The 25,437-nt window shown below is 37.4% G+C and overlaps 2 protein-coding genes across 2 annotated transcripts; both read right to left on the minus strand.

The window, feature by feature from the left end:
• Nucleotides 1–15,989: 15,989 nt before the first annotated feature.
• LOC110931849 (PE-PGRS family protein PE_PGRS5-like) lies at nt 15,990–16,608 on the minus strand. The gene is made up of 2 exons (XM_022175222.1): nt 16,573–16,608; nt 15,990–16,487 (listed from the first exon to the last, which is right to left on the minus strand). Exons 1-2 carry the CDS (start codon nt 16,606–16,608, stop codon nt 15,990–15,992), a joined length of 534 nt encoding a protein of 177 aa, XP_022030914.1.
• Nucleotides 16,609–18,527: 1,919 nt separating this feature from the next.
• LOC110929414 (R-linalool synthase QH1, chloroplastic) lies at nt 18,528–22,251 on the minus strand. The gene is made up of 7 exons (XM_022172565.2): nt 21,994–22,251; nt 21,629–21,896; nt 21,086–21,458; nt 19,762–19,980; nt 19,521–19,659; nt 19,195–19,443; nt 18,528–19,063 (listed from the first exon to the last, which is right to left on the minus strand). The coding sequence occupies exons 1-7, from the start codon at nt 22,201–22,203 to the stop codon at nt 18,767–18,769; spliced, it is 1,755 nt and encodes a 584-aa protein (XP_022028257.1). The 5' UTR covers nt 22,204–22,251; the 3' UTR covers nt 18,528–18,766.
• Between the last annotated feature and the right edge of the window lie 3,186 nt (nt 22,252–25,437).

Here is a 25,437-nt window from a genome sequence, read left to right on the forward strand (position 1 = left end):
GAAAGTGACTGATGAAGGCAGTGGTAAGGAAGCAGTGGATGATTTTCACTATCAGTGGATAGCATATCAGTGGATAAGACACTGCTTTTGAACAACAGAGTTTATCAAAGGAATGAGAGAACAGGGGTTGACTTTCAGCAGTGGACAGACGTTTGAGGTAGAGCAGACTTTTGAACAATCAGTGGTTATGGCAGACTTTTAAGGATTTTAATGAAAATTTCATTGATAGCTATTTTTAAGGATGGATTTTTGATTTTCTGAAAACATTTTGTTGCTTTTATTCCTAGAAAAACAAGATGTTGCTTGTTATTCCATGTTCAGCATCCCAATCCTAGAGACCAAGCTTTCAAAAGTGGCTGTATCAAGTGCTTTTGTGAGCACATCTGCCAGCTGGTCTTTAGTTGGGGCATGATGCAGAGAAATCAAACCTTTTTCATAGCAATCCCTCACAAAGTGATGTCTAATGTCGATGTGTTTGGTGGTAGAGTGGGAAACTGGATTTTTGATGATATTTTCTGCTGCCTGGTTGTCCAACATGAGTGGTGTTTTTAAGGCAGTGATACCAAAATCCAGTAAATGATTTTGAAGCCGCAGGAGTTGGGTTGTACAGCTTGCAGCAGCAATGTATTCAGCCTCAGCAGTGGATGTTGAAACTGCTGGTTGCTTTTTGCTTTGCCAAGAAACTAAGCAATCACCCAAAAACTGGCACCCTCCTGAAGTGGACTTCCTTGTGGTGTGACATCTAGCAAAGTCACTGTCTGAAAATCCTGAAAGCTTGATGTTCCCATTAGCTGGATACCAGATACCAAGTGTGGGAGCACCTTTTATGTATCTGAGGATCCTTTTTACAGCAATGAGATTTGATTTTATGGGAGCTGATTGACTTCTTGCACAGACACATGTTGCAAACATGATGTCTGGTCTAGATGCAGTTAGGTACAATAAAGACCCAATCATGCTTCTATATAGTGTTTGGTCAATCAGCTCATCCTTTTCATCAGACATGACCAGCTTATTTGTTGCCATGGGTGTGCTGCATGGTTTACAATCATTCATATCAAATTTGGTCAAAAGTTCTTTAGCATATTTGCTTTGATGAATGAAAGTTCCATTTTGCATTTGCTGTACTTGGAGACCAAGAAAGCATTGCAGCTCACCCATTGCACTCATTTCAAACTCAGCTGTCATGAGTTCTCTAAACTCTTCACACATTTTGTTACATGTGCTTCCAAAAATAATGTCATCCACATAAATTTGGACAATCATTAAATCCTTCCCTCTCCATTTAAAAAACAGTGTTTTATCAATGGTACCTCTTTTGAAACCATTTGAGAGTAGGAAGTTGGAAAGAGTTTCATACCAGGCCCTTGGTGCTTGTTTCAGGCCATACACGGCTTTGTTTAGCCTGTAGACATGATCAGGATAAAATGGATTCTCAAAACCTGGAGTTTGACATACATACACCTCTTCTTGAAGTGTACCATAGAGGAAAGCACTTTTGATATCCATTTGAAACACCTTCATGTTGTGGTTGACAGCAAAGGCCAGTAACAGTCTAATGGCTTCCAATCTTGCAACATGGGCGAATGTTTCATCATAATCAATCCCCTCTTCCTGTCTGTAACCTTGGACCACAAGCCTGGCTTTATTCTTGACAACAATGCCCCTTTCATCAGTTTTGTTCTTGAAGACCCACTTTGTGCCAATGGGACTAACCTCTTCTGGCAGTGGTAAAAGCTCCCATACTTGTTGTCTTTTAAACTGTTAGAGCTCCTCTTGCATGGCTTCTACCCAGCTGTTGTCTTTTAGTGCCTCTTGGTACTTGACTGGCTGATGGAGTGATAGAAAACCAGCAAAAAGACAAATGTTTTGGGTTTGCCTTCTTGTGAGCACCCCTTCATTGATGCTGCCAATGATTTGATCAGGTGGATGAGATCTCAAGAAGATTAAATCTCCTTGGTATGGTATGATGGCATTTGTTGGTGAAGGCTGCAAATGTGTATCATCTGAGCTAACCACTGCTGATGACTTTGATGACCCAGCAGTGGCTTCAAAAGGTGGTGGAATAGGAGGTAATGAAGTGGACAACTGCTGACTTTTATCCACTGTTTGAGGACTTTTGTCAGCAGTGTTTGAGGATGTGGAAACAGTGGTGGATGGGCTACTTTGGTCAACAACTGTTGAGGTAGCAGTGGTTGAGCTTTGACAACTGTTTTGAATAGCTGGTGCTTTTCCCTTTGTGGCAGACCTTTGAGGGATGATGATTTCATACCCACAGTTTGGTGTTGTATCCTCTGATGGACCTGCACTGTTAGTCTTGACAGCAGTATTTTCAAAAGTAAATTTTTCAAGATCAAACAGATCTGCAGGATTTGCTAGGATTTTCATTGATGAAAGTTCATTGAACTTTACATTCAAAGTCTCCTCCACTGCCTTGGTCCGTGTATTGAACACTTTGTAGGCCTAGGCAGTGGATGAGTATCCCAGATGATAACCACAATCAATTTTGGCTGCAAATTTTGAAATGGAATCTTTTAAGTTCAAAATAAAGCATGGGCATCCAAACACCTTGAAATATGAGATCAGTGGTTTGATTTTATACAGAATTTCATAAGCAGTCTTTTTGTGCCTGGGGTTTATTAAAACTCTGTTCTGGACATAGCAAGCAGTGTTTACTGCCTCTGCCTAGAAAGTTAATGGCAAACCTGAATCTGCAAGCATAGTTCTGGCAGCCTCAATCAAAGTTCTGTTCTTTCTTTCAACATCCCCATTTTGCTCTTGTGTTCTAGGGATACTGTACTGCCTTACAATCCCTTTCTTCACACAGAAGGCATCCAACTCCTTATTTTTAAACTCTGTGCCATTGTCACTCCTGAAGCTTTTCACTGGAAGGTCAAATTGCTTTTCAACCTGTGTCACAAAGTCTTGCAAAATGCCTGCAGTCTCATCTTTTGAGTGTAAAAAGAAAGTCCATGTAAACCTAGAAAAGTCATCAACAATAACCAAACAATATCTTTTCTTCTTGAGGCTCATGACTTGAACTGGGCCAAAAAATCCATGTATAGCATTTGCAAACACTGGGCTGTTTTGGACTCTTCAATGTACTTGTAAGAACTTTTATGCTGTTTTCCTTTTAAACAGGAAATGGAATGTTCAGGACATGAAAACAATTTTTGTGGTAGGCCTCTCACTAAACCATTTTTTGAAATTTCAGTGATTCTCTTAAGATTTGTGTACCCCAGCCTTCTGTGCCAAAGTTCTGTCTCTTTGCTAGAGGCAGCTGAGAACAGACAGGCATCAGCTCTGGGACACTCTTTTGACATGTCAACCACATAAACATTGCCACTTCTTTGAGCAACAAGTTTAGTTTGACCAGTTTTGATTATTGCTTCAATATTTTTGACCATTTCTGGTCCAACAATCCTACAACAATCTTTTGTGAAGAATGACCCAAACCCTTTGTCACTCATTTGTGATACACTCAGAATGTTGAATTTTAGATTGTCTATTAGATTGACATTTTCAAATTTTACATTTCCAGATTGCACTGTACCAGACCCCAGAACTTTCCCTTTACTATTATTCCCAAAGGATATATCACCCCCTCCATGGATTTTAAAGTCTTTGAGGAGGGCTTTACATCCTGTCATGTGCCTGGAGCCTCCACTATCTACATACCAAAGACTATCAAAGCATGCAGAAGCTCCCTGCACATGAAGTAAAAGGATTAGTTCATTAAGGGCTCCAAATCCAACAAGGCTTTGGATGGGGTTTCAACAGTGTCTGGTATGGATGCAGAGTGATGGACAATGGTTAGGTCAGGGGTTTGGACAGTTTTACTACTGTTTCTTGCTAATCACTTTTGGGGGTCTTGACCAATCACCTGTAGGGCTGTTCAAATTGCTCGGCGTTCGACGCTCGTTCGATGCTCGCTCGGAAAATGCTCGGAATTTGCTCGTTCGATTCAGCTTGATTAAAAAAATGCTCGGTTCGGATCGGTTCGGTTTGTAAACGAACCGAGCACGAGCAAAGGTCCGCTCACTTCGGTTCGGCTCGGTTGGCTTGATTTATCTTTTAATATATATATATACACACACATATATATTTGTGTTTGTGTGTGTATCATTTTTAATGAAATGACTAGAGACCAACATTAAAAATGTTTGGTCCAAGATTCAAATTGAGCTCATTTAGGTAACTAGAATTGAAATCCAATATCAATAGTCCATTATCCAAAATGTCCATTTGAGTAATTGAGTCAAAATTTCAAATACTAAAATGTGAAGCACCGATCAATACTCAAGTCTCAACCCGTCTTTTGATCAGAAGTGCAAGACCCTAATCAAACCCCCCCATTGGCCATCGTTATTCGGTTTTTCTATCGCCACTCGCAAAGACGCCAACTCGTCAGGGTTTGGCTTCAATCGATTCATTCAATTTCAAACTTCCGATAGAACAAGGGTATGTTTCAATCGGTCAACGATTTATCTTCCCGCTAAGTTAATCTCGATTGAACTAGTTGAGTGTTTTTGTATTCCTTGTTATTTGTTAAACTTTTACTCGTGCTCTATTGGACGAAACATCAGGGACGAAAACTGTACTTTATTCTAATAACTAGCACTTCCATCATCACTTTCCTTGTTTATTCTACGACACTTGATACTCGCTCGATGTTCGTTCGAAAAAATGCTCGGATCGAAAGACACTCGCTCGACTTTGGCTCGGTTGAAAAAACGCTCGGTTCGGTTCAGATCGGTTTGTAAACAAACCGAGCACGAGCAAAGGTCTGATCGGTTCGGTTCGGCTCGTGAACAGCGCTAATCACCTGCTGATAACCAAAAGGATGCCTATTCACTCTAGGTTTAGAGGGCCTTTTGTAGGCGTCATAAACGTGTGGAATCCTTTGGTAGGACTGTTTTTCTTTGCCTTTTCTGAACTGATTGGTAGGGGGTGCATCAGTAACCTGAACATCTCTTTTGACAGATGTTTGGTTCAGCTATTTTGTGACAGCTATTTGAACTGGCACAAACAGTGGTTGTTTCTTGGTGAATTTGACAGATGATGATGATGATGAACTCAAGGATGTTTTAGCAATGTACTCATTCTTTTTCACATCAAATTTTTTGAGATACACACATGCTTGAGTTTTGTGGTTTGTTTTACCACAAACAATGCAACTTTCAGCTGAAACAATGATACTTGTTCTGTTTAAATCATAAGCTTTTAAGTGGAAGTAGTCTTTTGTTAGATGATTCCTTTTTGTTGGTGCATGTTTTGTGTCAATAGCTTAATAGTTTGTTTATTTAGTCTTTGGATATTTTGTATTGAGCTTAACATATTGGTTAGAGAGTTATTTAGAGTAATGGGCTTGGAGAATGGCCTGGCCCAGACCAAAGCCCATGTGCAAAGCTTGTCCTATAAATACAAGGCTTGGTATTAGGGTTTAGGTTAGCCATTTAGAGATATTGAGAGAAAGTTAGAGAAATCTACAGAGAGTGGCTGAGAGATTTCTTGGGTCTTGAATTGATTGTACACATCGCGTTGGATAATCAATAGAAGACCGGATTGAAAGTGTATCGGGTTCTTGATTCTTGTTCTACTCGTTTTTCTGTGAAATCTGATCTAGAGGATTCCGCACTCTAGGTTGGATCTACGATTCTGTTACGATCCGCACGCGTTAGGGGACTTACAATTGGTATCAGAGCTTTCGGCTCTTGATTGGCTTGGTTCAGAATCGTTTTTGCAGAAAAATCGGCGTTTTTGGAGTTTTTGGAGGCTGTTTCGGAGATCTGCTGCTGATTTCGGATAAAATTCAAGCATTTCGGACCATTACTGGTCAAAAAGCTTGGATTTCGGATAAAAATCAAGCATTACGGATCATTACTGATCAGAAGACTTGGATTTCGGACTGAAAATCAGTCATTTCGGACAAACAGTTTGGATTTCGGATAAAACAGCATCCATTTCGGATCCATTTCTGATCAAACAGTTGCATTTTGGATTGAGGGAGTGCATTACGGATCAATTACGGATAAAACTGTTAAATTTCGAACCAGATCAGTTGCATTTCGAACAGAATCCAATCATTTCAGATCAATTTTGGATCTAGATCAACCATTTCGGATCATTAAGCCTCATTTCGAATCAGAGTCTTCCATTTCGGACCAGAAGGTGTTGATTACAGACCATTTCGGACCATTACAGACCATTTCTGACGATTTCGGAAAGGGTGGTATTTTTCTTGGCTTGCGTAAGAAAACTTTCACTGTTTCGTGTTTAGAGAACTATCCGTAACTCATCTGGACAAACCGGTTGCACCGTTGGGATCCTTGGATTTTTAGGACAAAAAAAAAAAAAAAAAATATTACGGTATAATTTGACTCTGGAAAATCTGGAAATAGGTATTTGACATTATATATCATTGGAATCGTAATTTCGAGACGAATCTAACGGTATAATTTGGTAAAAACAGTTTTCGGAAAATATTTGTACGGTTTTTATCAGTTCGCTTACGGTGAAAGCTTGAAAAGGACCAGTAGAGAAGTTAGATTTGGATTTTGACACATGTTACCAAAATCCATTTAAACTTTTACGCTGCGTGATGGCTAAGAAGGATAATGCTAGTGAGGTTGCTAAGAACTGGCCAAAGCTTGTAAATGTGAAAGAATATGCTGACTGGAAAGAGAAGTTTGAGTTGTTTATGAAGAGTGAGGATGTCAGAATGTGGTGCTGTATGATTTATGGATATGTTGCTCCTACACGACGTGTTGAAGGAAGAGTTAAAGTGATTTCTTATGAGAAGATGGATGAATCTGAAAGACAGATGTTTGATGCTGAGAAGAGAGCTTTAGCAGTGATCAAGAAATCCTTACCTGAAGGCATTAAGCATACCTTCAAGAACTATGGGAATTCTAGAGATCTGTGGGAAGCTTTGGAAAAACGTTATCAGATCTCGTCAAAAGTGAATACTTGTGATCAAGCATTGGTTGCTGAGTTTGCAGCTGTGAAGATAGGAGAAGAGGCTGCTGAGAAAGAAGAGAAGAAGGAAGCAGATGAGGAGAATGCTGAAAAAGATGGTGCAGAAGTTTCAAAGAGCTTGACTGATGTGAATGGACTTACAGCAGAGGTAAAGGTATCATCAGAACCTGTAAGTTATTCATGTCATAATTGCACTAAACTACAGGGTAAAGTTGACAGACTATCGGAGCAAAACAAAATTCAGTTAGCTGAATCGCAAACATTAAAAGAGTCAAATGTTCTTTTGATTAAACGAGAGTCAGATTGTTTAAATAAACTCAAATGAACTGAACAAGAAATTAGCAGTTTAACAAGCAAAGTCAATGAACTACTACAGGTCATTGATTTAGCTCGTGAAACTGTGAAAGAAAAGACTAACGAGCTTTCAGAAAAGTGCACAGAATTGGCTGATGCACAAGCCAAAATTGTAGAACTTCAGGGGAAGTTACACAACTTTGGGAATTCTTCGTTAGTCAGAACTCAAATTCAAAAGGGTTTAAAAAAGAGTAATGATAAAACAGGGGTGGGGTATACTAAAGCTTCATCTTCTGGAAATCAAGAATACTCATTTTTACCAACTGAAGATGAGCTAGCTGATTTTGTTGCCACTGCACAAGTAGTAGTGGATCTGATAGCTGTGGACTTGCCAAATAGTCCAGTTTCTTTGAAAGAATCTGTTGGGTCTAACAGTACACCTCATAAAGTGGATGAGGATACTGAAGACGAAAAGATCAAAACATTTAAAAAGGGATCAAATAAAAGGAAAAGTCGTAAGCAAAGATCCTGTTTTAAATGTCACAACAAAGGACATGTGGCGAGCTGTTGTCCTTTGAAGAAAGGTAAACAAAAGGTTGATGAGGTTAAGGATGAAAATCAGGTTGAGTTAAACAAGAGTGTAAAAACAAGTTGTCAAACTAAGAAACCTGAATCTCAATCAAAACCTTCAACTTCGAAAAGATTTGATAGACCCAGAAGTATTTCTCCACAATTTAGTCATTATAATGGTAAATCAAATCGTTTTCAAAGTCAAAATAAAAGTTTTGGATATCAAAGTCGATACCAGAATTCTGGAAATCGAAATTTTCAAGGAAGAAACGGACATAGGGGTTTTAGTAACTCAAATGTTCAACAACATCCAAGATTTTTCCAAAATTCATTGTATTATAATGGGAGAAGAAGGTATCAAGATAAAAGGTTACCCAAGGATCCACTGAAGTGTGATGGATATTGGATGGATGTTCCTGTATTGGATGAATACGGCAAACCCAAGACCATCAGGGCTTGGGTTCTCAAAACTAACTGAGTTGTTGAGTGAATGCACGATGACTAAGAAGGACTGTTGATGTGCTCGACAGTGGTTATTCCTGTACAGCATCTGAGGTGAATAGTCGGTTAACATGGGTAACGAACTATTTACTTTTGTGATAGTTTTGATTTGTTAAACGTGGAAAAACTTTACTCGGATTTAAAGTGGGGAGTCTGTTTGTGTTTAAATTTTGTGTTTTTAAAACATACTCCATAAAAACAAAAATTTAGGGGGAGAAATTCCTCTAAGCCAAAAAGAGTTTAGATAGTGCATGAGTTTAAGGGGAGTAAGTTGTAAAATTTTAAAAAGTGAAAAAAAAATTAATAGAAAATAAAAAATGGGTTCATGGTGTGAAAAAGAAGAAATGATAGTACATCAGCAAGTTAGACTGTCACACTCAAAATGTATTAAATTGCTTAAGTGTGATAGCAGCTTCATCATATGATGTACCAGTAGGCAAAAAGCATGAAATAATCAACTTACCAAAGTGATATAAACCTAAATGCACTGAGTATGAGTGGGGAACACATCAGTGGTGTATGGTTTAATGACCTTAATTCTTGCGTTGATAGATTGCCAAAATCTGAAGTTTTGGGTCTTTATTCTGTTATTTCATCTGGGGATATCATGGGTGTCCTTCTGCTGCATCCAGATACATGCTGACCTAGACACACCCAGGATATCTTAAAAGAGCTAAAAATGCCAAAACCCTGAAAATGAAAAAGCTCTCAAAGAGAGTCATTCAATAAGTGCAAAATGCACAATTCGTACCAAAAATGGTATCTGTCTTAGCCCTCGATAAGATATTTTGGTCTCTCTGCTGTACGGAAGTACTGACCTGTTCACCAATTATCTATCGTTGAAAAATAAAACGGATGAATTCAGTATACTCACCTACTACGATGAATCTTTGTGCATACCTTGATCGCGGGGGTATATCCTGAAGTGGGACACGCTCGTATTTCGGTATTCTAAAATTACCTTAACGTATCATACGGTAATGGTACTTGAAATGTTCATGCATTTTGTTTAAGTGGACAAATATACTGGTAATCGTCTTGGACTGCTTTTCACGAAAATTACCTAAAGATTTATCTAAATGTGTGAAACAGTTTGATTTTGTTGATATAATCTTCTTGCACATGATTCTCACAAAAAGAAGTATTGTAAATATCTTTTAGTTTAGTTAGTTAGTTTAGTGTGTGTTAGAAAAATATCAAAAATACCAAAAAGATTTCTTTTTAAAGATCTCCCATTTTAAACTGACAGGTAGTTGTTTTTGCAATCTAAGATAAAATATTGGTTTATCTTTAAATGTGAAAAAGGCTAATGGTTTTTCGAGATACTTTCTTGTGTTGCTAAACAGATTGATGCAGTTATCAAAATGAAGTGCAAAATACAAGTAAAGTGCAGATTGAGAGTGAAGTGAAGATGTGTGAAGATGCATGGTAGGATCCTTCTACTACATTGAAGAAAGAGAGAGATATGGAAGATTTGAAGATACTTGCTTAACCAAAGATTGCTAGTTCGCTGATCTACAATGAATGAAAGTTTTGGAGATTGGAAGCATCAGCTAAGGGGGAGTTTGTTGATGTCAGAAATTGTGTAGCTGACGCTATCCAAAGACCAAAAGAACACAAGATGTTTGAAGAAAAAGTTACACTATGAAGCTATTGTCAAGGGGGAGTTTGTTGGTGCATGTTTTGTGTCAATAGCTTAATAGTTTGTTTATTTAGTCTTTGGATATTTTGTATTGAGCTTAGCATATTGGTAAGAGAGTTATTTAGAGTAATGGGCTTGGAGAATGGCCTGGCCCAGACCGAAGCCCATGTGCAAAGCTTGTCCTATAAATACAAGGCTTGGCATTAGGGTTTAGGTTAGCCATTTAGAGATATTGAGAGAAAGTTAGAGAAATCTACAGAGAGTGGCTAAGAGATTTCTTGGGTCTTGAATTGACTGTAAACATCGCGTTGGATAATCAATAGAAGACCGGATTGAAAGTGTATCGGGTTCTTGATTCTTGTTCTACTCGTTTTTCTGTGAAATCTGATCTAGAGGATTCCGCACTCTAGGTTGGATCTACGATTCTGTTACGATCTGCACGCGTTAGGGGACTTACACTTTTCTCACAGAATTCACAAAACAAGTTATCAATTTTTTTCTTTCTTCTTTCTCTTTTCAGACTCCTTTGTAGCAGAGGTTTTAACCACTGCTGGGATGTCCTTGAGAGGTATGACTTTAGCTTTTGGAGCTTTAACACCATCAGTTGATGTAAAGTCCATTGGCTTGAAATTTTCAAGAATATCACACTCATCAGACCATTTTGGTTTAAACTGATCATCTTCAAGCTCCTCAAAAGCAGAGGAGCCCATTGGTCTGTCAAGTGTGATTTTGTTACCAAGTTTGTCAGTGATTTTCACTTCTTGGCCATTCTTGTTTGTGGGGATAAACTCAGTGATTACATCAGTGGTTGGAACAGATTTTCCAAAAGCAGTGTTTTCATCATCATGTTTTCTATAACCAACCCCAAATTTCACATTGCTTTTTATCTATTTTTCAAGCATAACCTCATACCCTTTGCATGATTCCACCCATCTCTCACATGTGATCTGGGTGGACTCTAACTCCTTTTTGCAAACTTGGTATTTTTCTACCATAGTTTGGACTTGGGTTTTGGTTATGCTCTGCTCTTCTTTCATGCTGCTAATCTCTTTCTCTTTTTTAGCCAATTTGTTTTTAAGTTCTTTTAGAGATCTTTCAAATTTGACTTCATCAGTTAAGATTTTATCCCGAAGATTTTCGTTTACCTCTTTGATGTTCGCAAAAGCAATAATGCAATTTTCATAACACAGTTTTTCAAGAACTTGAGGTGATATCTTGGCAGCAGCCATCATTGCACAATCACATTGAGGATTTTCTTCATCTTCAGCTCTTTTTTCTTTTTCACCTGCTTTTTCTTCTTTCTTTTCTTCCTTGTTCTCTTCGGAACATGGGTCTGTCAGTGGTTCAATCAGGGTACCTGAACTTTCTCCCAACAATAGTTCACCAGCCACAGGAGTAACCACTGCTTCAGTCACCTCATCCACTGTTTCAATACTCAGCTGTTCCCCTTCAGTTTCAACCCCCTCCTGTATTGACTCTAATGCCATCAAACAAAATTCATTATGAGAAGAATCATTGGAAGCATAGAGTGCAAAATTTTCATCACTAAGGTCTTCAGGCATACTGCTCCAGTCAAAAAACCCTTGAGTGAAAAAACTTTGTTGATCTGGTTGTACTGCTGCTGGAGCAGTGGTTTGAGGTGCAGGCTGCACTTGTGCCTGGGGGACAGGGGTTTGAACATACTGGATCTGTGGAACAGTGGTTTGGACATAGTGCACTGGCATAGGGGAAGCAGCATAATGAGTAGTGTTCACTTGAGCTGCTGGGGTATATTGGGCATAGTGCACAGTGCCTTGATTTTGAGGTCTAGGATTTGAACTAGGATGAGTGATTATGGGACCAGCAGTTTGACTCCTACACTCCCTAGCGAAGTGTCTCAACCTATTACACTTGTAGCACTTGATTTTCGATTTATCCAACCCAACCCTTAGATTCCCATGCAAACCTGGGAATTTTCGCCCTGTTCTTTTATAAAATTTGCTAGTTCTAAAACTTAGCAAGGCCAGTTGGTGCAGGATGTCCATTTCCTCTAAGTCAGTGGGATCAAAATGTTGTAGATCATTTAGTTCAAAGCTTAGATTGTCTGACATCTGGTTTTCGTTTGCGGTGAATGCATAACTTGTAGAGTGAGGATCAGGGTTGTTAAAATTTGCACCAGCAGTTATGTCAATGAAGTGATCATAACCCTGATCCTTACCACTACTCCCAGATTCTTCTTGACCCAGAAGAGCAGTGTTACCGAATGAATAATCATGAACGGCTTTTCCTAACTCTTGTAACTTCCTTTTCTGGTTCAACTCCCTTTCGAAGGTCAGGAGTCGACCATGGAGTTGGGTCAAGGTCAAACCCTTGAACTCAGGTGAATTTCGGGTGACAAAAGCTATGGTGTCCCATTTTTCTGGCAGTGACCTGAGGAACCTGCTATTTTGAGTTGAGTTTGGAAAAGTGGTATTAACAAGCCTCAGTTCACTGATGAGACAACTTAAACGCTCAAATTGTTGCGTCAGTGATTCACCTTTAACATGACAAAATGTTTCATACTGTTGGTTCAGGATTTCCCTATTGTTTTCTATGACTTCTTCGGTTCCCCCAAACGGTTCCTTAAGCGCGTCCCATAACTCTTTGGCGCTGTTACAGTGTAACAGTCCAGCATATATTTCATTGGGCAGCGCTGATGCTATGATGCTAAATTCTTTATCATCTAGTTCGAATTTTTGATAGTCGGTTTCGGTATAATTTTCAACTGGTTTTGGAACGTATTTTTTAGCATCTTCAGCGCTTGGCACTGTGGGAACATGGGGACCAAATACAACAGACCTCCAACAACCTGTGCTTTGTTGAGCGAGGATGTGACCCATCCTCCTCTGCCAGATGTTGTACTCATTTCTTTTTAGCATAGGTGGTTTAAAAAGCGAGCCGATGTTGTTTTTATTATCCTGAGATTGTGACGTCATTCTTGTTTTTTACAGACACTGAGAAATCAACTTTAATGGTGATTAATCCTTGCTCTGTTTTTCAACAAACGAACAAACGATCAGTATCAACTGTTATGAGCTGAACTATTTACGTCAAAACGATTGTTAAATCAAATTTGACTGTCCAGGCTCTGATACCAATTGTTGGATCTGAGTTTGATTCTGATTGTATTTTGTGTTTGTAATTAAAATGAAAGTGGATGAGTGTGCAGCGGAATTATAATGAAAACAAACTTTGCATACAATCAAACGAGAGTAATACTTTGATCAAACATCTTTTCACAATGAATCGGAAGATTGAATTTATTTCAATAACGATTACAATGACTGATGAATGAATGCAAACTCCCCCTCAGCCAGAGCTCAGTTGTTTGTTCGTGCAAAGAAGACGATGATGCAAAATAGCTAATAGAACAGTACAAAGTACTGAGCTATTTATAGGCACTTGCAAACAACTGAGCATGTTAGCTGAAGTTACCATGAAAGTGACATCTAACCTCCTAACAAACTCAAACCTCTGATCGATACAAACACTGCTATGTTAACTACTGCTATTACATTACATTACAAAACAGACTATTGATCAGCTGCTGCAACCTTCTACTGCTGTGAACCCAGCAGCACTTGTCCGGATCAGCAGTGCTTGACTCAAAGCAGTAGATTGAATCAGCAGGGCTTTAGTCTTTCATCAGGTCTTTACTTGAGCAGTAGTTGTAGGTCAGCAGTTAGCAAGATCAGCAGATTGGAGGTCATCAGATGTTGAAATCACTTTCAAGGGGAGAGACTTGTATGTAATCATCTGCTTATTCTGGATTCACTGCTCTGATCTAGTTTTGGCTTTAATTATCTGCTTCTCTGATAGGGTTCAATCCAAACAACATGGTAGCAGCCAAATACCTCTCTTTCCTGACCTATGGCGCCCTCTGCTCCATCTGCATCCTCCTCTTCCACCGTTGAATCCAAATTCCTAATGGCTACTATCCTACACATGATCACTCTTAAGCTTTCATCCTCCAATTATCTTTCTTGGCGTTACCAAATCCTCCCTCTTCTTGCAAACAAAGGACTACTCGCTCATGTCGATGGTTCCTCCTCTCCGCCTCCCAAAACCACTCTCGTCGACAACAAAGACCAGCCCAATCCCGAGTATTCCTCTTAGTTTCTTCACGATCAACAAGCGGTCCTCATCCTCAATTCCTCCCTCACCGAGGAAGCTGTCATGAAATACTCGACCTATCAACCGCTAGGCAGATTTGGACTGCTCTTGAGGCGGCTTATAGCAGCACGTCCCTTGAACGTATGCACCTCCTACGTGATAACTTGCATAGATTGACCAGAGGCTCTGCCATTGTCGCTGATTTCGTTCGCAAATTGAAGGAGATTTGTGATCAGTCATCGGCCATTGGCCATCCGGTTAGCGACAGGATAAAACCCACTAGTTATTGTGTGGTCTTGGTCCGACTTTTGAAAGCTGGTCCACTGCCATACGAACTGCTCGTGACCCTTTACCTTTTCGAGATTTACTTACCAAAGCCGAGAGCCAAGAATAGTTTCTTCACTCTATTCACCCACCCACTCCTGCACCCGTTGCCTTACATGCTCACACCACTCGTACACCTCACTCTAACCATATCTGATCCGGGTCTGGCTCCGGCTCTTCTTCACGAGGTCTGTCTCAGTCCGCCTCCTCCAAGGGAACCCGTCGTCCACCACATTGCCAGTTGTGTAGAACCAACGACCATTATGCGGACAAGTGCCCCAAACTTTCATCCTTTATGAAATCGGCATCTACTGATGAAGGTATTGCTCATGCTTTTCATTCCAAATTTAATGTTACTGATGATGTTCCTGATTGGACAACCGATAGTGGTGCCGAGCAACACATGACGGACGACACCGGTAAACTCCATTTTTTTCGCCTTATCATGGAACTAATTCTGTTGTTCTTGGAAATGGTTTAGCATCTCCCATTACTCACACAGGTTGCGTGACCTTGAACAATCATATTCCGCTAAAGGATGTTCTTGTTGTACCCAATATTACTAGAAACCTCCTTTCGGTTAGCAAGTTGACAAATGACTTTCCGTTGATGTACTTTTCTCAAACTCTTTTTTGGTCATGCAGGTCGGAAGACAAGCAAACCGCTCGCTGAAGGTCCTTGTGAGAATGGTCTATATGTCATCCAGGACAAGTCTTTCTCTTTTGTTGCGTCTCTTTCTTCCAATAAAGCCTCATTTGAGCTTTGGCATAATCGTTTAAGCCATGTGGCATTTGATACTATTTCTGTTTTACAAAAACTTAGATGTTTATCATTTACTTCTATTTTGCCTAAACCTAGTATTTGCTCACCATATCAACTTGCTAAGGCCCATAAATTACCGTTTGATTTATATGAGAAACATTGCTTCTCATCCCCTCGACCTTGTCCATTGTGACTTATAGGGACTCGCCCCCGTTCTTAGCAAAGATGGTTATAAATATTATGTTGTGTTTGTTGATGATTGCTCTAGATTTTCTTGGTTATATCCGCTCAAAACTAAAACTAATTTTTACACCACTTTGTAAACTTTTTTGCGACTTGTTCGAACTCAATTTCAAGAAAAGTTAAAGTGTTTCAAAGTGACGGAGGTACGGAATTTGTAAACCAATTTGTGCGAAATTTTTTTTGATGAAAATGGCACATTTCATCGGTTCTCATGCCCCTATACCGCACCTCAAAATGGTCAAGCCGAAAGAAAACATTGTCACATCGCTGAGACAGGCCTAGCCATGCTTTTTCATGCGCGTGTTCCCATCACACCTTGGGTGGATGCATTTAGTACCACAACGTATATTATAAACCGATTGCCTACCAAAGTCTTGCAAAACAAATCTCCATTCGAGATTCTTTTCAAAACTCCACCAACCTACTCCAACTTTCGTGTATTTGGATGTTGTGTTTACCTATACTTGCGTGATTATGCCCCACACAAACTTGCCTCACAAAGTATTCCATGTATTTTTTTAGGATACGCTCCTCAATACAAGGGTTACAAGTGTTTTGATCCAACTTCATCACGTATGTATGTCACACGCCATGCTAGATTTGATGAGGCATATTTTCCCTTTAATAATACCTCATCCCATACTGATGTTGCCAACCTTTTTTTGTCTACCTTTGATGAACCAACTTCCTTTTCACACTCAGAATCATCACCTACAATACCATCTCCTGTCCCACCTAACCAATCTTCCAACCACTCTTCTCCTCCTTGCTCTCTATGCAAGGACACTCCTACTTCACCGCCACTCGTTGCTCCCATTAACACACCTCTACTGGTTGCGGCTCCCTCACCCGACACTGCTGACCCACCACCGCCACCGCCACCTTTACCTCGGCCTACTGTAGCCCCACCAAAGCCACCTTCCCCTCCGCCTACTGAAGCCACATCACCATCCACTGTAGCCACCTCCCAACCGCCTCCCGATCCACCCCAGCCCCAAAATACCCCAACCCACCCAATGGTCACTCGCTCCAAGGTTGGTACCTACAAATAAAACCCCAAACACATGTCTTACCTTGCTCAAGCCATGAGTTCATGTCTTCATGCTGCTCTCCTTTCCCACACTGACCCGAAAGGTTTTCGGAGTGCCTCTAAACACCCTCATTGGATGAAGGCAATGCATGATGAACTTATTGCTCTAAACCACAACAAAACTTGGACCCTTGTTCCTCGCCCTTCATCCACCAATGTGGTTGGTTCTAAATGGGTCTTTCGCACCAAATTTCACTCGGATGGGATTTTGTACCGTCACAAGGCTCGTCTTGTGGTGCAAGGTTTCACACAAATTCTGGGCCTTGATTTTCACCACATGTTCAGTCCCATGGTCAAAGCATCCACAATTCGGGTTGTTCTATCCTTAGTCGTCATCAATAAGTGGTACCTTCATCAACTGGATGTGAACACGCTTTTCTTAATGGGCTTCTAACTGAAACCATGTTTATGGAGCAACCACCGGGTTTCGTAGATCAACGATATCCCGATCATGTTTGCAAACTTAACAAGGCCCTTTATGGACTTACACAATCCCCTCGGGCTTGGTTTCAGCGGTTCAGCACTTTCCTCATTTCCTACGGTTTTCGTTGCAGCCGTGTCGATCAATCTTTGTTCGTCTTTCATCATGACAAATCCATTATGTACTTACTTGTCTATGTGGATGACCTTATTCTCACGGGTAATAATCCTACCTTGCTTCGTGACTTCACTGATCAGTTGAACAAACAATTTGCTATCAAGGATCTAGGCTCCTTTAATTATTTCCTTGGTCTCGAAGTTATTCAAAATAATGAGGATCTATTTCTTAGACAAACCAAATATGCAAAAGATATTCTCGAACATGCTCGTCTAACCAATGCTAAACCGATTTCCACTCCTCTTTCTACCTCCAACACCTTCACCACCGATGGTACACCATACTCGAATCCTACTACCTATCGGTCTCTTGCCGGGCTCTTCAGTACTTAACCATCACCCGCCTTGACTTATCCTATTCGGTTAACCAAGCTTGCCAACATCTCCATGCACAAACTGACAAGCATTTTCAGCTAATTAAACGCATTCTCAGGTATGTTAAGGGCACCATCTCTCATGGTCTTGTCTTCACTCATCCCACTTCATCCACTATTCTCGAGTACTCGGATGCTGACTGAGCTCGGTGTATTGAAACAAGAAGATCAACGTATGGTTACTCAATTTTTTTGGGGGGTAATTTAGTTTCTTGGAGTGCGAAGAAGCCACCAACTGTCTTGTGATCCAGTTGTGAATCTGAATATCGTGCAATGGCTAATGTTGCGGCTGAAATTGTTTGGATTACTCATCTATTAAAAGAATTACAAGCTCTTCCGTCCACGCGTCCTACTTTGTTATGTGACAACAAAAGTGCTTTATTTCTGAGTCAAAATCTGGTCTCCCATAAACGTGCATAACACATCGACCTAGATTATCACTTCGTTCGGGAATTGGTTATGTCAGGGAAGCTTCACACTAAGTTTGTTCCTACCAAGCTTCAACTTGCTGATATTTTTACAAAGAGCCTGCCACGACCGCAATTTTAATTTTTTTCGTGACATGCTTCGAGTTCAATCACCGCCGTTTCGCTTGCAGGGGGTTAAAAGATAATGTTTATAGAACCAATCATATCTCAACTAAATCACTGATTATTCTCCATGAATATCTCATCCTTTATTGTGATTGATTTGTAATCAATTGTATTGTATTATTTCCATGTACAGATTATTTGTAACATTTGTAAATCTCAATCTCTCAATGATTAAGAGAGAATTTACACACTTACAGTTACAGTATGATAAGTCACGTCACGATACAATACGTCATGAAGCAATACGACACGTTACCATAAAATATAATACAAAATAAAACTACGATATATCACGATTAAATATAATACAAAACACAAATAGGATACGATACGATGCGTCACAAAACGATATAATACGATACGATACAATATCATACCATTAGTCAAGATAAAAAACTTAACACATAAAAATAAAAAATAACCAACAATAAACACCAACAACCATAGCTGATACACCAAACTTTAAATTAAAAAAAAAACTAGTCTCAATACAGATAGTACAGCTCTATACGATCCGTATAAGACCAGCTGTCAGACAAAGACTGACCATGTCAGTCTGCAGGTGTCTAGAGCTAACGCTATACGGATTGTATAAAGCTATATGATACATATTGAAAAAGCAAAGTGTGATGATAGATTCCAGGGTGTGCTAATAGACAAAGCCCTATTATATTCCTTGGACCGGATTAAAAAACAGTGATGATACATGAGATTTAGTTAAATCTGGACGACCATGCCCATCTCCATCACTGTACATGAATAGTGCCATCCTAGGTATGTTGGTTGCATATTCGATAAACTCACGTGAAAATTGAGAATTGGCATGTGCTCGTTCTTTGTTTAGTTTCTTCCATGTCTCCAATATCAATTCTTTGATGTACTCTCTAGCTTCTTCTTCAGTAGCACCGCTCTCATGCATATAACATTGTATTGATTTTGAAACATCGCCTCTTGCAAGTTCATCCTTAAAAGAAAAAAGAATATGTTAACTTTTTTCAAATTTAAATGAATTATAGTAAACAAAATATGAATAATGTTATATACCCAAAATATACCAATTAAAGAAGATATTAATAAATATATTAGAGGGCATACCGATGATGTCCCCAAGTCATCAGCCATTCGGAAGATTAGTGACGAGTAGTAAATTATTTTCTCAAGTTTTGGCATACTTTGCAATATGTCATTACTTGATTGAACAGATGTCACAAAGTTAGCATGCATGAGTATTACTGGACCCGATATTGATGTATACGCATTGTCCAAGTATTCTTGGAGTGTTGGTGTATGTCCATTGTTGTACCATCGTGCTTCTACTAGGTATGCTTTGCATAAACCTGCCCACTGCAATTTTACAGTATGAAATGATAACAATGTAAACATAAGAGCTTTATATTTAAAGGCTGAGATGATTTAGTTACAGCTTTCTTAAGGTATGGAAGGCTATGGAACCCTGTCTCTGTCAATGTGTTATATGCAATCTCATTAATCGTGTTGTAGAACCCCATGAAACATATCTTCATATAATCTGGGAGTTCATCGATCTCATTGATGTCCCATCTAGTAATTAGATTCTTATCTTGATCAGTTTTCGAAAAAATAGGTGAATGTACTAATTGATAACATGTATGCTAAGTGAAGTTAGAGTACATTATCATTTACCTATCGATAACGTTAGTAAATTGTTCAAGTTCATCCAAAGTACCATACACGTCGTAGACATCATCAATAGCAGTAATCATGGAATTAACCTTTGTCATTGTTCGTCTTCCAAGGCTATGATGAGGTAGATGACCAAAACCGGTCGACCACAAGAAATGCTCTACCAACCTGTCTCTACTAAAGCTGAGCTTCTTATCCCATTTTGTATTTCTCCACCACCTATCATGATTAGTATATGAAAATCGGCCAACAAATGAATAGCTCACTCTTGTAAAGAAAATAATACAACGCTACCTCCCTAGATACGTTTATAGTATATAAAAGAATGCTCTATAGCATAAAATAATTATCATCCTTCACTTTCTTGTATATTTATCCCATTTTGTATTTCTGAACCACCTATCATGATTAGTGTATGAAAATCGGCCAACGAATGAATAGCTCACTCTTGTGAATAAAATAATACGACTCTACGTCCTTAGATACGTTTTTATAGTATATAAAAACGTGCTCTATAGCATAAAATAATAATTATCATCCTTCACTTTTCTTGTATAATTATCCCATTTTGTATTTCTCCACTACCAATCATGATTAGTGTATGAAAATCGACCAACGAATGAATAGCTCACACAAATGAATAAAATAATACAACTCTACCTCCTTAGACACGTTTTTATAGTATATAAAAAAATGCTCTATAGCATAAAATAATTATCATCCTTCACTTTTCTTGTATAATTATTGTATTTATCCACCACCTATCATGATTAGTGTATTAGTGTATGAAAATCGGCCAACGAATGAATAGCTCACTCTTATGAATAAAATAATACAACTCTACCTCCTTATATACGTTTTTATAGTATACAAGAAAATGCTCTATAGCATATAATAATTATCATCCTTCACTATTCTTGTATAATTATCCATTTTGTATTTATCCACCACCTATCATGATTACTGTGTGAAAATCGGCCAACGAATGAATAGTTCACTCTTATGAATAAAATAATACAACTCTACCTCCTTAGATACGTTTTTATAGTATATAAAAGAATGCTCTATAGCATAAAATAATTATCACCCTTCACTTTTCTTGTATAATTGATTTAGTCGACATTAATTTACCCACTTATCATGTATAGTAATATTGTTATCCTATATAATCTGAACAATTAATTAAAATATTAAATCAAAATGATCAAAATAGTATTAAATGATCTTTGATCAATCCATTTAGTTTTAAGATGCTTTATATTATGGTTCATGTGTACCAAGTTGTAACTAAACAATTTGGGAACACGTGAGCTAAAAATCATACCTTGATCCATGCTTTAGATCTTCAATATGAACAGCCTGAACCATATCAAAATCCAATTTTGCGAGATCAATCAATGTGGGATTCTTGTCAGCTCTTTGTTCATATTGTTCGATAAACCACTTTGCCTCTACCCTTGGCACTCTCCAGTGTAGCGGAAGCTCCAAAGCATGAGTTACTAGTGATGGTATGCTCTTATCAGCTTTGTCTTGATTTTCTTTCATATATTTTGTTGTGAAGTCTCTAGCATGATCCAGTATGGATTCATCCTCCAGTGAATAGTATGAAGCCTCATACAAATTCAATATTCCCATCATATCATCGACTGAGTATGGCTTAAAATTTTGCATCTTGTCCTTAAAGTCATGAAATATCTCTAAATATAAGGCACATAAACATACTTTTAGTGTTTTAATATCAGCCAGGCATAATGAAAAGAAAACAATACATACAACTTAAATTAGTGGGCCATTTTTATTTGTTTTTTTTCGGATGGTGTTTAATTTTTAAGTTCTTTGTGAATACAAATTCCTTATAATGTTGTACCTTGAGGAACCTGATAACCATGTTGTCTCAATAGTCGAAATCCAAGGGCTTTAAGGTTCAAATCCATTCCATTCCAGTCTTCAGGAGTTTTGTAGTAATTGTAAATCATCTCCAGGAGATTTCTTATTTCATCTTCAAAATGATACGATATTCCAAGTCTCTGCAAATCATCAATCATCTGAAGGGTGTTCAATTGATTTCCACCTTTAAGTATCATCATCTTCACCGCGTCTTTTAACGTATCTGCCGTTGCCTTGTAATCTTGTCCCTAATTAAATGGTTGAATATTAGCAGAACTTTTCATCACATATACTACTAGAAATTATCAGAACTTTACATAACTAGAAATAAAATTTCAATCTTACTACATATTCACTAGACAGTGATTGAATCTGATCAAATGACCATAATGATGACGCATAGTTTGCTGATCGTCTAGGGACAGTCTCTGCAGTGACAGCGCTTGATGTGGATTGTGTTGCGTAAATTGGCTTACGAATGACAAATTTTGTACCTATGTCATGATAATTTTTGTAGTAGAAAGTGGAACAAGGAAACACGGACATTGAAGCCATCTTCAAAGAGTTTTGCTAAAAAGTACTAAACTGGTGTGTAAGGTTTGTGTATGTTATTGTTATCATGTGTGTATTTATAGAGGAATTGTCACATAAAAAATAGTAAAAGCAAAATGATAAGGACCACCGTGAAATTAGCATGCATTCACATTTTCATCATGCTAGTTTTAATAGTTTTTTAATGGGTGTTTCTAAATGTACCCCTTTTCTACTGATTGCATCTCCTCCTTCAACTTCTACATTAATATAATTCAAACCCCTTTATTTTTCTTTCATTTTTTTATCTTTAATTATTTTTGTTACTAGTATTTGTTTTTAAAACGTTATTTTATTTAAAAAGAAACTTTTTTGATTATTTGAAAAAATAATTGTTTTCTTACGTTTTAAACTAAAGCAAGTCATTTTAATTTTGAAATGGATTTTTTTGTTCACAGCGGCTTGAAGTGGGTATGCGAATTTGGTTTGTATAAACAATGATACACAAAAAATTAAATGAATCTTTAAAGCCAACCAACTTAACTAACGTTTTATTTTCTTTTTACGTCTTATTACTTTTAATAAATAAAAGTTGTTAATTATATTAAAAAACATTTTAATATAATAATAATACTAATAAAAATAGAAATAGAAAGATGAGAGCACTAAAATACGAAATAAATAAAAAATATAAAAGCAACTGTTTTTTTTTTTCAAAGAAAAGTTCTGAAACTTTTTTATTGTATAAAAAATATCTTTTTATATTAATTTTAATGACGTTTTATAGAAACATAATAAAATACTAGTAAGAGAAAGTGTCTTCAAATTATAGAAACACAATAGTTTTCAAAAACAATATTTGAATTCGTTTAGATGAGTGAAATTTAACAACTTTTAAATTATATTTTTAGAAAGGGGGTATGACTAGTAAAAAAGGGGGTACATTTAGCCAACCTCTTTTTTCATTTGTTTTGTTTTTAATTATGTTAGTGGGTGTTAATCATGTTAGTGGTAATTGCATTAGGTCCACATTCTCTTAACTAGTTGCATGTTTTACGTATTTCAGTTTCAACGTTTGTAAGCCTTTATTAGGCCTTTGAGTTTGGCAAATGATTAGCAAGAAAAAATGGCAAAAAGATTCATTTAGTTTATGTTATATTTACAGTTTAGTTATTAGTTTGTTTTGGAGACCGCATATCTCGAATCCGATAATTATCACAAAATGTGTGCTATATGTCACATCCTTTAAGAAAAGAGATTATGTGATGCCGTAATTATTAAAGCATTCAATTATTCAAGTATTTAATATATATATATATATATATATATATATATATATATATATATATATATATATATATATATATATATATATATATTAACAATAATGATTTAAGTATATATAATAATAATCATAGAATTCTAATAAAATAACCAAATAATTAAAAGTATAAATAATATTACAATAATAGTCGAGTACTGTTCATGAGAAGTTTAAATTGATATTTATAATAATAATAATACAGGTATTATATATTTTTTGAAACCCTATTATTATAACATCAATTATTCACCTTCGGGGTTGATTGTTGAATAGTAAATTTTTTTCGTGTTAAATTATTACAGTGTCTCATATCTTCTTTTGTAAGTAAATTAACTTTTTTTTTAAATTATATTTTCCTATTGTACTATTTAATCATGCTCGTGTACTATTAATTATTATTATCAAAATTGGCCTCCACGAACATGAAATGTCTTTCTTTTTTCTTAGATAATTGTTCCAATTTAATGGGTAAGATACAGAAGTCACTTAAAATTCGAATTGTGTTCAGATGATGGTTGCATGGTATTTTTTAATAAAATACATGGAAACCATAGTGATGTTTAGTTGAATAAATATAATAAAAACCAAAATAGTAAGAATTGTCAACGACCTGCAGGAACTATAGCGATGTTTAGTTGAATAAATATAATAAAAACCAAAATAGTGAGAAATGTCAATGACCTCGCACGATATGATAAGGTTGCACGGTGTGGGAGCCTGGCTTGGATCGTCCCCAACCGGCGTCGATTCTTCACCGGCGTCAGCCCCCTCTCCATGTCGCCCCCCAGCGACGTCCTCACCATCCACCTGCGGACGTTTCCGACGGGCCTCCCCCTCTCTCACACACCTATACATACGACTTATATGTATATATATTAGGCTCATCCTCTCATTTCCTTAGTTTCATCACCTTTGCCCCATCCTTACGCCCATCCTACGTGGCACTTACGTGACGGATCATTCTCCAAGTGAGGTCCATCACCATACCGTAAAGCCTAACGGTAACACCATCCACTATGTTGACTATTCCAGAATCTAGACTTCTACATCACCATGTCAAATAACAATTTTTGCTCTCACTAACTCATTTCTAACCTTTACATCATTATCGACCTTATCTATTGATAACTAGTCTTAACCCCCCCACCTTGCGGGGCGATGAGGCGGTAAACCGTGATATCAATGTTGCAGGGCGGGAGATGTAAAACCATGATAAGTAGCAACCAAACAACAACCAAAAGGAGAAAAAAATGTAAATTAAAATTACGAATTTTTAACATCGAGTGACTGACGTGACTTAAAACATAGACGAAGTCGAATGTATACCGACATGTATTAAAAATCGGAGAGGGTAAAAAGAACCCGAGCGACCAAATGTGACAACCAAATAACATACTGAGTAGCAACCAAATGACAATCAAACCCGAGAAAAAATGTAAAACAAAAAACTAATATATAAAAAGTTCAATTATTTAACTTTTTTCGTAAAATTATAAAAAAACTAATTTTTTTACAAAAATAAAAAATTAATATATATACAAAAACAAAAAAAATCAAAGAAAAATAGAAAACATAAAACACAAAACCCTATAAAAACAAAAAAAAAAGGTTAATATTTCTCGTTTTTTATGATCATGGATATACACACTCATTCACTAGTACAAAAATAACCCTTTTTAAAAGGCTAAACACTCACTAGTACAAAAATAACCCTTTATGAACGGGATCTAGACATTTTAAAATAGTTGGACAACCGTTTTAAATTCATGTGTTTTAAAAGATAATGGACTGTTTTAATTAAGATTATGAGTGTTTTAAAAGGCTTGCACGTTTGAGATTATGAGTGTTTTAAAAGAACAACACAACTGTTTTAAAAGTGTTTTTTTTAGATTATGAGTGTTTTAAAAAATAATACAACTGTTTTAAAAAGTGAG

This window comes from Helianthus annuus, chromosome 3, assembly GCF_002127325.2.
Source record: "Helianthus annuus cultivar XRQ/B chromosome 3, HanXRQr2.0-SUNRISE, whole genome shotgun sequence".
In the NCBI taxonomy this organism is placed as follows: Eukaryota; Viridiplantae; Streptophyta; class Magnoliopsida; order Asterales; family Asteraceae; genus Helianthus; species Helianthus annuus.

Bases quoted from the DNA above. Each gene is read 5' to 3' on its own strand.
- LOC110931849 (XM_022175222.1), bottom strand. From the start codon at position 16,608: ATGAGGGTGTTTAGAGGCACTCCGAAAACCTTTCGG. The intron at 16,488-16,572 runs GTCAGTGTGGGA...TTTTATTTGTAG, and splicing joins GCACTCCGAAAACCTTTCGG to GTACCAACCTTGGAGCGAGT.
- LOC110929414 (XM_022172565.2), bottom strand. From the start codon at position 22,203: ATGGCTTCAATGTCCGTGTTTCCTTGTTCCACTTTCTACTACAAAAAT. The intron at 21,897-21,993 runs GTAAGATTGAAA...CCATTTAATTAG, and splicing joins CACTGTCTAGTGAATATGTA to GGACAAGATTACAAGGCAAC. The intron at 19,981-21,085 runs GTATGATTTTTA...TAATCATGATAG, and splicing joins GATCTAAAGCATGGATCAAG to GTGGTGGAGAAATACAAAAT.